General features: G+C 46.6%; 1 protein-coding gene across 14 annotated transcripts in view; it reads right to left on the bottom strand.

Annotated features, from left to right (window-relative positions):
* Positions 1-12,435, bottom strand: part of LOC135264872 (ankyrin-1-like) — a 126,946-nt gene extending 114,511 nt beyond the window's left edge. For 9 of the 14 annotated variants that reach the window (XM_064353822.1, XM_064353826.1, XM_064353830.1 and 6 more), the window contains exon 1: positions 12,154-12,435. In XM_064353822.1, the coding sequence (XP_064209892.1) occupies positions 12,154-12,279 (126 nt within the window). In that variant the 5' untranslated portion in view covers positions 12,280-12,435. The remainder of the gene's footprint in view (positions 1-12,153) is intronic. The other 5 variants (XM_064353818.1, XM_064353824.1, XM_064353832.1 and 2 more) reach the window with 1 other exon arrangement.
* Positions 12,436-16,946: the final 4,511 nt, after the last annotated feature.

Genomic DNA, 16,946 nt, shown 5'->3' with positions numbered 1-16,946 from the left:
TACTCTTCACACTACAGACAAGATGTCGAGTCTTCATTCATCTCATTAAGGAACATGCTGTTGCAGCTAAGCAACCACCATGGCCACAGAACGTCAGATTCAATCCAAGCAGCTGGTCCCATGCCACCATCGGAAATAGCCACCATTTTGGCTCTAGTGATGTATCCTTAATACAATAATAATGTACATTTTTTTTAATGATGTCATTGAAAAAGCTCACCTCCTAGGGCTTCCAAGGACACGAATGATGTCGACTGAACCACCTAAACTCCATATTTTATAATGGATCCTTTCTCTATTGTCCGTTTCACAGCAAAAACACAACCCAACTGCAACACGACCACTGATGACACAAGCCGCCGTCACGCAATTTCTTTTCACAGGCAATAAACGCCAAACCTCCCGGTTGTTCGCTCTTGACTAAAAATCACATTTCAATTATAGCACCGTATGTCGCTAATTGCAGCTCCGCTCCGGTGAATCTAAACGACACACAATTCTTCCCGACTGCAATTCAAAGATTTACACCATTTCCATTGCACAGAATAAATACCTGCAGAGAACCAGCACATATGAAAACTGCCCCAGGGAAATTCTACAAATTGAATGAAAGGGGCAAAGTAGCCCTATGCAATAAATCAATAACATCACTGCACAATTGTAATCAGACCCATCGACCTTTGACCCCTCTACTAATCAGTAAGAACCTGCCACTGTTAACGGATTAGCCCTTCCCTCTTTCTCCTGCTAATGCCGTACAGGAGCTAAGCCACTACCAGTGAAAGCTTTATAGCGTGTCGTTGGGCTGATGGGTAATCCACCCCTGGCCATTTTAGCAGACTTCCCTTCACGAGGAGGTGCAAGGAAGAAGCAAGCTTGCGCGTCAGGGGATCTTGTGGGATTCTCTGTCTGTTTTTATACTGACAATAACCTACAGATACTGCTTAAAGACTTAGGCTACTCTTCTCAAAGCAAACTAACAAGCTGATCTTGCCGTCTCTGCTATGGTAAATCCGGAAGGGGTTTTTTCTGGGCAGAGCTGAAGTGAACCGGCCTTAAAGAGAGCATTACACATCTTCCGTAATCTGAGCAGGAAATTTGTTTCAAACACCAAACGTCAAACATACTGTACATTTTACATTTTGAAAATAATAAGAGCTTTGGCCGTTAACTTTGAATGCGACATTTAGAGGTCTGTTAGTGTGACTTTGTGTCGGTGATAAATAGATACTATTCTAAATTACAACCGTAAGTTAAGTCTGTCGTACATTTGTCACCAAGTTCTATAGACCAAAATAACAAAGCCATCAATAACACCAACTAACGTTTGCACCATGCATTGCATAGAAAACCTGCAGGCGTGCACAACCCCCAGACAATCGACAAAGACAGACATACCCATCACAACAATCAAAACAACTGTAACCACACACTCTGCTTAACAAATTGCTTTCCGTTAGTCGTTAACGCTGTAGGCTAAGCCACTAGACCTCAGTAAACGTTTAGAGTGAAACGGCATTTAATTCTCTCCGTCAAATTTTGCCATCTGGAATCCTTACTCCAGTCAAGAGCACAGAGCCAAGCTCGAAAACTCTCCACACACACAGTCAACTTGGTAAACACACGTCTGCGCATCAACTGAAATAAATCGCCAATATTGTCCTTTCTCCGCCCACAACGCCCTGCATACATATTTTCGGGGTCACTCGAAAAGATACACACAGTACCTCAAATTCTCAGGACGGACAAAAGAAATGTTGCTTTCCCCCCATTTAGCAACATAGAATTATAGCTTAGATACAAAGCGATTTTCACAAAATATAGTTGGCCTATAACTTTTAAAAAATGTCATTATAAGGCTTCCGCGTGACACCAACAATATGCCACTTAAAGCACAGACTTCAAGTTCCTTGAGGGCATAAAATTAGCGGTTCGCTAGCTGATGAAGAGGGCAAACACAGCGAACACGCCCAGTCACCCGGTGTCATCAATGAACCCCGGACACGTTTCGCCAGTGGCTCTGCCTCAAATGTGTGGATTACACAGTCTATCAGTGGAGAATGAGCAGCAGCAAAAACGCTATAAATCAAACTAATGTGACCGCGGCATCTTCTCAGGGAGAGAGGAGAACAGTGTCACCCAGAGTTCACGCTCCTCTCCTCCCCTAATCGCTCTCCCTCTCTCCCTCTCCCTCCTGCCACCAATCTCCCTGGACCAATATGGAGATTGGATATACTGCAATAAACAGAAGATGTGGAAAACATAATGTTAAACACATTCATGCCAATTTCTCAAAGCAGCAATCGTTTTATATACTGTATTTACAGTACATATATATAGCACAGTGTTGTAATCTTGATACAGTGCCCTTGATAAAGTTTGGGACAAAGACATATTTTTTCTTTATTTCACTCTGTACTCCACAATTCTACATTTGTAATCAGACTAGATACTGAAATACCTGCACTACGGAAGCACTTGAACACACCTGACTAATCAGATACGTTTGTGAAGCTATTTGTTCCAAACATTATGATACCCTGAAATGGAGGGACTGTGCATAAAAAGTGCTATAATTTCTACATGGTTAAACCGAAATGTACAAAAGTGATCTCAAACGTTTTGGAGGGTAATACATATTCCATTTCTGCAAGGCGAGACCCAAAAGTGACTTCCTTGGCTTCAATACCTAAAGCCATGCGCCCCACCCCCCCGCCAAAAAAGCCCATACCTGCTTAAACCAGCCATGTCCCCAACAACCATAAGCCCCTCAACGACTCATATCCGCACAACTGTCCATTTCCCCTACGAACCACAAACCCTTCAACCAATCATATACCCACAACTGATCATGTCTCCTACAACCACAAGTCCTCCACACAGCCCTGCTCAAAGGCTCAGAGCCTCCCCCCCCCTTCCCCCCCCAGGCAGGACTCCCGGGTTCATCTGAGGGCCCCTGCAGAGTCAGGGTTTGGGCGGCAGCTCGTGCCAGAGAGGAAGCGCAGCATCCTGAGCGCAGATGCACTTCATGACTCGGCACTCAGAGATCCATCAAAGATTCATTTCACAACGTTCAGCCTCTGCTCACAGCAGCCCCCAGCACCTGAGTGTGTCAGTTTACGGCAAGTGTGATTATGAGCGTTTGTGTGTGTGTGTGTGTGTGTGTGTGTGTCTGTGTCTGTGTCTGTGTGTGTGAGTCAGAACAGATCTGTGTGAATGGAAACATTTGCATCTGTGTGTGTGTGGGTGTGTGTGATTAAGCGAGAGAGAGAGAGAGAGAGAGAATCTCTGTGTGGTGTGTGTATATATACTGTAAGGTGAATGTTTGTGTGTGTGTGTGGGTGTGTGGTGTGTGTGCGTTTGTGTCTGCGCGTGTGTGTGTGTTTGTGTATGTGTGTGCTCTTAAAAAAGAAGCAGTGTTGCCCTGGAGATAAGATCTCCCATAGGTTCAGATCCCAAGTGGGAGCAGGTGAGCAGCTCTGGACATCAGGGCAGAAATTTGCCCCCCCGCCCCCAAAACTACCCACATTCTGGGATAACCCCTGTCTGACGTCACTCATGGCAGCAGGCGCAGGGTAACCTGACGGGTGGGGGTGAGGATGTTACTTCGAAAGATAGCTTTCCTCCAACCCCTGTCCCCCTGCTCTCTCCCTGTCCCTCTGGTGCAGAGCTGGGGCTAAGAGAGGCACTGGAGTGGAACATCCCCACTGCTCTAACATAAACACTCCACCCCTGATGCATCTTTAAACACTAAAGAAAAAGAACAAGTTAACAAATAAGAATGAAGGGGGTGGGAGGACTCCCTCTGTGTGTATCCATATCTTTCAGGGTGGGGGGGAGGGGGGGTTGACACAATGACCCAGATATCGTCACAATTCTTTTACGCATCAAAATAATAATTTTATTTTTGTTTTTTTTTCCCATTGAGCAGACAGTCAATAGTATTTTGTATGTGTCGTATGGATGCCAGGAGTCACTTACTGTATGCAAACACATAAACAGGTAAAGGGCGAATAATAAAGTGCATTATCATGACATTACAAATGGTGCCACACACCATAAAAATGTTCAGCTCTGCACTGAACGGGGCCCTTCTGGACACGCACAGAAAGCAAATCACCGCTTCTGCAGCAAAAAGGCCCCAGGCCGCGATTAAAGACAGGCAGAGATTACGGAGGATAGGGAACCTGAACACGTTCTTGGATTCAGAGATTACGGAGGATAGGGAACCTGAACACGTTCCTGGATTCAGAGATTATGGAGGATAGGGAACCTGAACACGTTCCTGGATTCAGACCCTCCACCGGATTTTCTCTCTCTCTCGCTGTCTGAGCGCTACTGAGCACTGTGCAGCAAGAGGATTTTATCTTTCCTATTTTGCCCTCTCTCTCTCTCTCGCTCCCCCCCCTTCAACCTTGACAAGGATCTTTTCAATCAGTTGGATCGCTCAGCTGTGGTTAAAGGGGATTAGGTAAACCACCACTATTGGAATCAGGATCGGCGGTGGGTGAGATTACTGCAATAGACTAGGAGAGGGGACTTTACTGAAGGGGGGGCAAAGACAGATGCATTGTACACAATGTCCTTTTCAGTCACTGACCAGCACACCAACAACACAATAAGATGGGATGATATGAGAGAGAAATTATACATTTAACTGACAGTAAGAGATACAGCACATACCAACAGAAATAATAGAGATATACATTATTGATATCACCAATATTGCAGCCACACAGTGAGGTAAAAGTACGGTAAACCGTTCTCTGGGGCAATGAAAAACAGAAAACCCCAAATTGAGACCCATGGCTCCACAGGAAATCACACATTCTTACCCTCCACTATGGCTGAACATGGTTGCTGAGGGGAAGTGTGTGATCTTTGGTCAAAAGACAAATAACACATTTTCAGCATAAGTGAAGTAGATCTTCTATCTGGACTGGAACTTTTAAAACGAGACGCTCCAACAGCCATACCTTTAGTGTCTGAACAAGAAACAGAATGTTCCAGAAGGTAGGAATGCTCATTAGATTATTCATAGGAGGTCTTAAAGACGAAGCTGGGATGTGACTGCTAGGAGATAGCGAGAGAGAGAGAGAGAGTTTTTACTGCATTTTTTTAGGGAGAGCGGAAATTGAAGCCAGTCGGCGAGCGCGTAATGATGCATCTGAACAGGAGTGGTGCATGAGTCAACAACCAATTCCATAAATCTGACACCCCTATGCAGCAACAGAAGGTGAGAGAGAGAGAGAGAGAGAGAGAGAGAGACAGAAAGAGGACAGGACAGAGGGTACTGTCACACTGTCTGCAGACTTCACTGTCCCTTGACACCCCCACCCCATCCTCCCCCTTTATCACTCATACTTTCCACAAAAGAATCCCAAAAGTTCATAAACTCATTTTTAAATACAGCCATCCTTCGACCGATTCCCCCTATCCGACGGACAGCCTCCGTTTTTTTAGGACAGGCAGAGTCATGTCTGGAGGTGGGAGGGTTTCCCTGATGCAAAATCCAACAAAGAATAAGAGAAGTGAAAAGGACAGTGCTGCTTTTCAGAAAATAACACTTTCACCTCATAAAAAATTTACATATTCTCTGGGGCTCTATTTGATTTAAAACAGCAACAATAAAAAAAAAAATATTTTTTTAATTCTTCAAAGCAAGGTTGTTGAAGGATTAACTCGACGGATGTTCGGAAAGGACGAATTACCATAAAAAAGGGAGTGTAATCAAAATGTGAGGCGGGAAACCTCATTACTCTTTCATGCCGCAGCTAATTCTGGAGCCGGTGGCACTCGGGAAAAATCCCTCCATCCAGGGGGGTGTCCCAGGGTTCCGTGCAACTCGGACTCCTGCCCGACGGAGAGCCAGCCCCCTTCTTTCTTTTTTTATTGTAACAAATCATGACGAGTGCTTCTGTAAGAGGGAGCCAGTCCCCTTAATCAAATGAGCCCCCGCCCCCCCCCCCCGGGTTAAGAGCAGGAAGGCCCCCGCTGGCACATAAATCTGAGCCGCCCGCTACACCGGCCCCCGTTCGCTATACGGAGATCCCCGTCCGCTCGCGTTCAGACCTCCGGAAACCTGCCTTAATTAAAAAGTGCCACACGCCCTCCTCCTAGCAACGCCCAAGTGCTGGGGCCCCTTCGGTAAATATGACTTACTAGGGCCAGCCCCGCAGAGTCAGCCATTTTGAAAGTGTTCCCTGTGGAACCCGGGTAAATGACATGTCATCCAGAGAGACCCGCGATCGAGGGGAGGCAGGGGAACCGTGAGCTCAGTCTGGGCTTAAATAGCGGCACTCCGTGTGGTGGTGGTTCCTAAATCTTCGGTGAGTCACGGGAGGGGCTGAGGTTTGTCAGGGGATGACAGGTAAAAGGGAGAAGGAGCTTACCGTGCGTAACGACAGACACTCACACCAGTCAAATTAAACACTGAAGTTAGTTATAGTGCTCAAGCTGTTGTTTTGACGCGCTAAAATAAATCTCAACAACAAATCATTTTCAACGTACAAAAATGCGAAGTTAATCACGCATACAAAGCATTGTCTATTAATATAAAAATGAGGCCAAGTTACAACAAACAATACTGGCTATCTTAGCTAATTAAACAAGCTCTATTCCAAAGCAATGCTACCCAATTTTTCCTAAATTGTCTCATTTAACTCATCCCTGTGTTTTTTCATCTTAACATTTGAATAGAATGTGGTCACTCAAAGTTTATGCATCACACTGGACTATTGGAGTCCTTCCACAACAACATTACATGCAGCGATGCACGTAAAATGATCAACCACACCGGAAAGATAAACGACGGTCAATTTGACCATTCATGGCCAAGTGTTTATGACTTAATTTCTTTATGCAATATTGATATTCAAATTATACCAATGCACATGGTTAGGAAAAGGTGCAGAGTCTACCAGTGTCTGAAATTCGGCAGGAGGACCTGGACCCCACTGCTCTGGGATAAAGTTAATAAACTCGCACCGAGCTGACGGAAGAAAAGTACAAGGAGGCACTTCAAGTCCAGTCTAATTATATCTATTGCACGGGCATTCTGGGTCACTCCATAATTATAAAGGAAGTGATGATACGGATACAGGCAACGCATTCAGATGAGGGGCCGGATCGAAAAACATCCTCAGCAGAAACGGGTCTGACTCAGCGATCCGTCCCGGCTACACCGAGAGGGGGCGTGGCCATCCCGGTGATGTAAGCCACCGTTCCCTGGACACGAGGCTGACATCTTTAAGGCTGGATGCCGTGATAACAATGCGTTGTTTTTTCCCTCCACATATTTATTGGCTGGGAGAACACTGTACCATCAAATACTGATTCTGGGATGAAGTTTCCCTTCAAAGCTCCAAATCTTTATCAGTGAAATATTGACCCATTTTACCGATAAACGTGTGGAGCATAAAGACTCTGTGCTTCCTCGTAATTATTACAGTTTTTCTCTAAATCTCCTCCCCTGCCAGTAAACGAGTGCGGAAATTGGGAATGATGTGGCCTGCAAGAGGCGAAAGTCAAAGGGAGAAACGTCCCCTTTCATTTAAATAATTTTGTTCCAGAACAGAATTTATTACAATTGATCAACCGCTACAATCAATACTATAGCACTGCCCCCTGTTCCTAAACCTCCCCTTCCCTAACTCAACCAGGACCGCAGGCAGCCAGACAGTCAAGGAGCAGTAGGGCACCATGCCAGGTACTGCGGTGTTTGAGTGGGATAAAACACACACACACAAACGTGCGCGCACACACACACACTTCTCTGTACCATATTAGGAAACTTGGTACTTTTAAGTATCATTAAAACAAATAAAAAATTGGATCAAAGATTATTCCCAAAATTATGATTATTGGCTAGTTAACCGTTGCCTACAAGCCCAGCCAAATATGGATGGGCTTCACACCATGCTTATAGCCTCGCCGGCAACCATCACACTTACTGTGCCGCACTTCAAGAATTTCAGCTGCAAATGAGCCATAATCCAGCTTTACCCAAACAGCAATATGAATAATTCATATGCTGTGCACTGTACAGCGAATATTAAGGACCAAAAGAACTATACGCACTGTAAGATATAGCTATATAACTATAAGGGCAGTTTTGTGAATGCATTCTTGGAGCAACATATAAGCGGCCAAAGACAGGGACTACATCCAGTTCCAGGAGGGCCAAAAATGTAACATGTTAAGAAACACTTCTCAGGGAGAAGCGTCGTGTCTTACAGTGTTATGCACTTTCTTGAGAAATAAGGCAAGCGCATGTTGACTGAGCGGGTGAACTGCACGGTTGCCCCTACGCGTTGTGAGGCTTGACATACGCACGTCTAACTCAGGCCACAGTTCATTATACAGTAAAAGCGTTCACTACAAATCTCTGAATATGCAATAAACATCCCGTAACTGCGTCGGTGTTTTTTTATGGGGGAAATTCCCATTTCGTCCAGAGTTAATTGGCTTGGCAAACCATCGCTCTGTGGATCGAAAAAGTATCGTGGATAACTTCCAAAAAAACGAATGCAAGTTACCCTTAATACCCTCTCCAGCCACCTTCAAAAAGTTGATCTGAGGTCATTGCTTTCCCTATTTTGAACTGTTCCGTTCAAGCAAAAACAGATTTGTTTGGATAAATTAATTCCAAAAGAATTCCAAAATGTGAAGCCTTACATGTCTTCAATCACAGATTTCTATAAAATTCTGCAACCAATATACACAAAGACTTTTGTAAACAGTTTAACTCCAAGTTCTGCGTGTCCACAATCGGGCCATGCCAATGATACCACACTCAGTTATTCTGCACATTCTGCAGAATAAAAGCTGCAGAACAAAAACACTGATTTCCTGCAGTTTGTTCACTCGCCTTGATTACAGGTTTTCCTGAAAGCCGGTGCAATTTCAAATTAAAAGCGTATTCATCTGGAGGACTGCGTTGACTTTATTAAACCAAACACTCGTCTGGTCTTTTGAATTCTCTGTCGTGAGGCAAAGAGAGAGAGAACACGTGAATCCCAATTAAGAGATGAGGACGAATTGAATTGCCTGCCAATGGTCACAGGTTGATAGCATTGACTGGCTCCCTTGTTAATGAAGCAGCAGAGAAGGAGAAACAGGTTGATTGAATGTAAAAGCTTTATTTTTAGTCTCCTCCATTACAAGCTCATGAACAGACACCGACGTTTGGGGGGGTCAACATCTCAGCGACCACAGCGGGATTTCTCCACGGGTTCAGGACGTGAGCATTACCAACAGCGGAAAGCCCAAGTTTCATCCACACAAGAGAACTCCATGCAAATGAATTACTATCGATCATATCTAATGATATGGTAGAGCACTCTTTGTAAGCAATTCTGAAGGATGCACAGCAGTAGGTTTTCACTACAACCCTAGCAAAGCACACCTAACTCATTAGCTAAATCTAGTTGAGCTGCTAATTAGTAGAATCAGTTAGATCTCCGGGAACAGGGTCGGGAACCACTGACGTTGTGGGTACAATGGGGAAACTACAAGACACCCATGCACACTGCCTGCAGGGGGTGCTGTTACTATCAAACTAATACAACTGATATCCAGTTTTTTTTAACTGTAAATGGGGGTGGGGGGGGAACAACTAAAAGCACATTAAGGGAGATCCCTTTAAGAACAACTCAAAATGCACTCTGCGCTCCTATTATAAGGGAAGAAGGAACCGGTGACAGCTTAATACACAGGAGACACTGCTAAAGAGTGGACCCACCCACAGCAGGCACATCTGCTCCAGAAACCGAAATAGACCCTTAAGCTGACGACAGAGAGGAGAGCGGGAGCCTTACTTAAGGCTTAACTTTTTTTAAATGACGTCAGAAGACTCTCGGGGAAACGCGCACGCGCTTTCAGACGAAGACGCGACTTTGTTAGCGAATCGGACGCCCGGACCCGCTGCTCTGTAGCGCAGCGCTAATCCAGAGCAGCGAACCCCACCACCTCCACCCGCCCCTCCTGTGGCGGGGTGGTGAGAGGACGGCGCTGTTTCGCCGGCGATTCCTGCCCCGAAAAAAGTGCGCTTCCGTGGGACGGGAGGCTCGCCAAGCAAGGAAGTTCCTCACACAGAAGTTCCGCACCGGTCTGTGCAATGAGCTCATTTTGCTTTGGTAGTATTTTCTACCCCAGGTTTTCACATCCTGTAGACCGGGAGCCTCATTCCTAGAGGGCCGGTGTGCAGTACATGCAGGTTTTTTGGCTCCAGGCTCAATTAGCTAATCAGCTGCACACACAGCAGCGCTGGTTCATCCAGGAGATCAAAGCACGGTTAAGCAAATCACAACCAGACGCGAGAACAAGTCTTCAGTGTTCAATTATGAGCTTGTCACACCACATGAATAATTGAGAATAATTAAATAGTTCACTAGAGCAGAAGTTGGCATCAAATTCAGAAACAGATACGGATGCCTCCTTCTCCACCCCTGCCCTAGACAGCAGAGTGTGAGTCTCCAGGTAGCTCTGGCATTTACCTGGTGAGTTTAAGGTAGAAAGCAGTTTGGCTCATGAAGTGTGTGTGTACTGGACGTGCAGCCTGTCTCAGAGTAAAGAGAGGGGTTGGGGTTGGGTTTGATATTGCACCTGCGGTTGTACAGTAGAGTACACCGCAGGTGCAGCTGGACAGGGGCAGAGCAGACTCCTGACAGGTAAAGCAAGGCCAGGTGACTCAGAACACAGTAACATCAGGCTCTTTGCCTGTACCTGCAATCTCAGGTACAGGGGATGACTCATACCCTACCTCCTCTCTGCAGCCTCACAGAACACGCACGCACGCACACACACACACACACACACAGCCAATCTAATGTCGAGGAGGTGCTCAGATTCCCCCGCGGTAAAAAAACACCTTGTCTGATACAGCAGGTAATTAAGCTACAGGTTAACAGCCCCATACTCTTATACCCTCAGCCTCATCCGTGCCCTCACATCACATCGCTCCCCTTCCCTTATTCACTCCTGTAATCTTGTAACAGCCAAACCTGGGGCAAAGACATTGTGTGACATGTTTTAACCCTTCAGGCACCAGTAAAATTCCTGCAGATTGCCGACATTTTTTAAATTCTCCAATCTATTTTCCACAACAAAATTTTCCTTTCGTAGGACTGTAAATTTTTTGGGTTAGTGACATGTTTTGCTGGATGATTTTGCAGGAGAATTTTACCAGCATCTATAGAGTAAAAGCCTTTCGGTTCTGACTCAGGTCTGTCAGCGATGACATTGTCCCAAAAGGTCAAAGGGCACAGAGGAAACGCACGCTAAGATCACAGGAGCAGAGCTTTACAGGAGGTCGCTGTGGCGTTCCGAACCTCGGGGGGTTTGGCACAGAGAGCCTGCAGTTTGTCGTCTCGCAGGTGAAGAGAGCGGAAGGTTCTCAAGCCTGCAGGTACACCGCTGATTTTAATCGAATGTCCATGTTGGGGCGAAGGGAATCGGATTGGGAAGGGGGGGGGGGGGGGGCGAGAGGGGAGGTATTTCTTCTCAGGGTACCCGATAGCTTAAGTCGTTATCTCAGAGTGGCTGTAAAATTTCCCATTTGCAGAAAGAGCCGCACCACGACAACAACAAACACAACACAACGACAGAAAAAGGGAACAAAAAGAAAGAACAAGAACGACAGGAAGACTGGCCACAGGACGGTCAATAAAGCTGCTGAAAAGGACCCCAGAGACAGTTAAGAGCCATAAGAATAGGGGCGGTGCTCAGAACCCCCCCACCCCCCCCACAAACCCTCCCCCCCTTAACCCTTTCAAACAGGATTAATGACACAGTAAAGACGGAAATTTACTTCAGTGGGAGTGGGGCGGGGGGGGGGGGTTCAGATTCAGAACACCCCCACCACACACATGCACCCACACCACCCCCCCCCACCCCCACCCCCTCCCCGCTCTCCCCAGCATGAGTGTTTACACACGTCTGCGTGTGTGAGTGCACCTGAGCAGACTGCGCACCTGGGTGTGTGTGTGTGTGCGTGCATGCGTGCGTGTGTGTGTGCATTAATATACCCAACTGTTCATCTTGGCGATGAGTGTCTGGACACCCCTGGTCATCCCCTGCATGAGACAGAGGTTCACCCCCCACCGCCCTGCAACGCCCCCCCCCCCACACCCCCCCGACCCCCCCACCCCTTACCTTGCGCTTTCGGTCCCGGGACCGGTTCCTCTTTTTGTTTTTCTCCTCCTCCTTCTCCTTGCGCTCCTGCTCGGCGATCGCCTCCAAATCCTTGTTCTTGCGGAGGTGCTTGGCAGCTTGCGCCATGGTCCCGTCGCTGCCAGGGCCCGGGGGGGTGCCTGTGGAGTCGGGGAGCCCGCTGGCAGGGCGAGCAGGGTTTCGGGGTTCAGGGCGCCTCCGAGGCTAGCCGGCGAGGTGTGATCCCAAACAGCTCGGGGTGCGCAAAAAAGAGAGGCTACTCATCCAGCCCCCCCCCCCCAAAAACGCCGGCGCGCCCCCCCTCCCTGCTCGAATCTGTCAGTTCCAGGCTGGCTGCCACAGGACCGCAGCTGCAGTACACCTTCAGCTCTCTGTTAGTCTCCAAGTCTCCCTCTCTTCTTCTCTGCTTCCCTCCCCTCTACCTCCGCTCTCTCAATCCTGCTGCACTATCGCAAGGCTCCGCAGGGTTTTCCAGCTCCTCTCTCGCTCTCTCTCTTTCTCCCTCCCTCTCTCTCTCTCTCTCTCTCTCTCTCTCTCTCTTTCTCCCTCTCCCTCTCCCTCTCCCTCTCTCTCTCTCGCTCTCTCGCTCTCTCGCTCGTGCCTGAGGCTCCCACCTCTCTCCTCCCCTCCAAACCCCCCGCTGTCCTCCACAACTCCTCTCAGCTACTGGAGAAGAAAGAACAGAGAGAAAGGAAAAAAGAAAAAAACAAAGCCAAATCAATGAAGCAGTCCTCTCCAGGCACTTTCCTTTCCTTTGTTTTTTTTCCCTTTTCTTCTTTTAGTGTTATTCTGATAAATTTGGCACGCGTAAACTGTCCGTATCGATGCCCTCCTCCTCCTCCTCCTCTCTCTGTGTGTTTTTAACAGTGCATATTCCAGCAGAATTTAGGAGACAGGCAGTGGGTTGGGGAGATGCAGGGAGGTCGCTCGGTCTAAAGACATCCTGCCGTCTCTCTCGCGCTTAAAGTCAGCTAAAGGGGTGGGTGGGGGTGGGAGGGGCAGTAAAAATAAATACATATATATATATATATGCACATAAAGAAAAATAAACATGCATTAAGCACAGTAATCTACACCGCGCCTCTCTCTCTCTGACTCTCCAGGTTCCTGCACAGTCAGTTCAGCACAGGAACGCTGATGCAGTAGTTGTGCGGTACTTCAGTATCCCCAGTCTCTGGGACTGAGAGCAGAAGCATACCTGCCTCACACTACACCCTGTCCCTCCTCCCCTCCACCCCTCCCCTCCTCCCCTCTCTCTTTCTCTCACTCTCACACACACACTCACTCCTTCACTCCTCCACCTGCGAGTCTTCAGGACAACGCGGAGAGGATTTCTGCTGCCATTGGTCAGTCGATGTTTCTGTGTCCCTTCATATGAGTGTGCACGAGTGTGTGTGTGTGTGTGTGTGTGTGCGTGAGTGTGTGTGCAAGCTGCACGTGCAGACAGTGAGAGAGACCGACAGCACTAGTTCGCTGGTATGACAATGGGTTTCTCGCTCTCAGTCTCTCTCTCTCGCTCGCTCAGTCATGCTCCCTCTCGCTGAGTTGCTCTCTCTCTCTCTCTCTCTCTAGCTCTGCAATGCTGCTGATGCAGGCAAAAAACCACCTCTCTCTCTCTCTCTCTCGCTCGCTCGCTCACACACACGCTCGCCCTCTCCCCCTCGCCTCAATCACTGGCCGTTTCAGTGTCTGTAAATGCGTACGGTGAAAAAGTGAGGGAGTGAGACAGAGAGAGAGAGAGAAAGAGAAACAGGGAAAGAGGGAAGAAGAAAAGCGGGTGGCAGTGGGAACAAAGCAGAGCGATCAATCTGATACGGTACGCTCTCCGACCGGCAAGCGTTTCTGTCGCAGGGTTCTGAGAGCAGAATACCGGCATCGCTTACAGAGAGAGAGAGAGAGACAGCACAAAGGGGAAATGTCATCTCCATTACATCACAGGGGATCTCTCTCTCTCCATCTCTTTCTCCAGCTCCCTCTTTTGTCTCCCCCTTTCTCCCACTTGCTCTCTCTCTCTTTCATTCTCCCTATCTCTCTCTCTCTCCCCTCCCTCTCCCTCTCTCTCTCTTCCACTGCAAAGGCATTCCCAGCTCCCGTCAGTCTGTTTTGGCGCAGCCCGCATCGACGAAACGTGTTGCTCGTCTCTCCCGTCTGCAGAGAGAGAGAGAGAGAGAGAGAGAGCTTATGATAAACACCAATCATGTTTATCATAACTCCTGTCATGAGGGGAAAGAAATAAAAATTAAAAATCATTTATGTTCCAACAAAATGTGGTCCAGGAGACCAACAAACCCAGCTGGCTTTTTTTTTTTTCCAGATCTACATAAATCACTTGCTTCTGTAAGGAGGGCTTCACAGCTCAAAACTGAACTGTCAACAAGCACTGCACTGAGCATTTATCATGGGTTCACAGGCTAATGTTACATCTAACGCTACACACTCAAACCCACTTGCCACTTAAAACGCTACGCTCCCTGTCTGCGTCCAGCGCCCATTAAGGCACCTACAGTAACATTATATTGCAGGTTTATGTATTTACTATGGTCGGCTGTGACATGCTGAGGAGCTCACATCAAGCTTCACCCGTTCAATAAACCTTTATGTATATATATATATATATATATATATACGCACTTACGTGAGTCACTCTGTATGAGAGAGTCAGCTAAACGTGTAAATGCAATGCAATGTAAAAGCAGCCGTGGAAAATTACTAAAGCAGTGGCTGTACATACATTTAAGAGAGCCAATGCAGGGAGTCCCAGTGGTATTGAGGAGCTGTGATTAAAAACACCACAGGTGATTAATCTTCCCGGTTTAAGATGGACCAGCCATTAGTTTTGTATTGTGTTATTAGCCTTGGAGCTTTGGCAGATGATGTTTTGTTGTTGTAATTGTGAATTGTAACACTGTGTACTCTCATGACTTCCGTTTCCTCTCTTTCTTGTCCTCCAGCCCCCCCCCCCCTGTTTTGCCAATATATACAGAAACATTAAGATTGAAAAACTCAATCACAGTTTTTCTAAAAAATCTGCAATAGTATTCAATCTGCCATGCTACCTGCCATTCCATTTCCTAATTTCACATTTCAGCAATTCCTTTTGATTACCCGCCAGTCATTGGTGACCTTCACTCATCCGTCCCCGTGTTGTAAACTGGGCTTTGTGCTTTCGAATTCTGTCACGCTGCAGTGCTGATTACACAGTGCAGCAATTCACAGAGATTCGCCAGGAGATTTACCTGCTTCACGATACGTGATGAAAAAGGCACTTGCTAGACATTCATTCAGAAAGGGAAAAAAAGCAATCGAGAACGTGACTCGATACTTCAGTTTTCTGGGAATGAAATCGTATAATTCCAAGTGGGCTGATTTGGAACTCCCGGTCCTCAGTGGTCAGCCTGAAGGACAAAGAGATGTGATAAGCGGGCAGGGCTAAAGACCAAGGTCACATCCACTGGGATCCAGAGCACATTCAAGATCATGACTCTACTCCCTCCTGGCACCGAAGTGGAGGACCAACCTCCTCACGCAGCAAATTCTGCAGCAGACTGAAGACTCATCTACTTCAGAGAGCTCCTACACTAAACACTGACCTACTCTACACTTGATATCAAAACCTCTGTAACAAAGTTACTTACTTTGCTAACCCTTCCCTAATCCTTAAAAAAAGAATTTTAAAAAACCAACGCAAATTATGTGGAAAGTATTTATATGTCTTCAGAGCTGAATTGCTTGCAAAATTTGCATGGATGTGAAGCTATCCCGTACTTAATTTCAAAGCCATTTTGTCGGTCAGGTAAGCTCATCTGACAAATGATGTAACTAAGCTAACTGAATTCCACTTGCTTCTCCAGGGATGATGTCACATTCCAACGTGCCTTCTAACTGACTTTTCCAACTCCACTACAAGGAATCATTTTAAACCGAATTACACGTGCGCTCTGTTTATAAATAAAGCTAAAATAATGGTAGCACCCCCCGTAACCCCACTCTTAAATACATGGTAATGGATGGTAAACGACGCAATGTGCCGTTAACCTTAAATTCAATTTCAGACCTTTATCGTGTACAAGGTCACAGCGCAACAACAGACGATGACCACAGACTACCGCAGAGCGATGAAGGCCGAGACTTAAGCAGCCGACATCATATGTGCAATCTGAGCCAATCTAGAAGTGAACCACACATTATTAACGTTGGTTCATCCCCCCTGCCCCCCATTGTAGAATTTCCCATCACCCATCGACTTACTTGGGTCTGTTCCAGTTCTATTTGTTCCCACAGAATTTGTTTTTTTGAAGTCTAACTGACATTCCTACAGCTGCGATACAACTTGTACTGCTGTTGTTGCCCTTTAATAGGAATGATTTGTCAAAACAATTCTTAGATCAACTGCCAGCACAAAGACCCTCTGAAGTGATGTCATTGGCATGTGTCTTCTGGAATTAATGGGAATCTAAATCAGAATTGTGATGCTGTTGCATTTCATTGATCCCATCACTCTCGGGACTGTTAAAAAAAAACCTACATTTTTCAAGGTTGTGGTTGTCAAGATATCCAACTTGCACATCCTGCACCCAAAACAGACTTCTGACTCAGCAGTGAGTCACCACTGCAATGGCCATGGTTATGGCTTCTGGGAGGAAAGATATAATTGACATATTTTTTTTTCTTCTTTAAATCATATTATTAGTGGACCGATAAATACCATCATAAACTGATTTCAGGTAAATGTCCCCCTCTAACTGCTGTCAAACTGTAGTAGTTGAGAGACACTT

The sequence above is a fragment of the Anguilla rostrata genome, chromosome 10, assembly GCF_018555375.3.
Source record: "Anguilla rostrata isolate EN2019 chromosome 10, ASM1855537v3, whole genome shotgun sequence".
Taxonomy (NCBI): Eukaryota; Metazoa; Chordata; class Actinopteri; order Anguilliformes; family Anguillidae; genus Anguilla; species Anguilla rostrata.
This window is presented reverse-complemented; position numbering and strand designations above follow the sequence as displayed.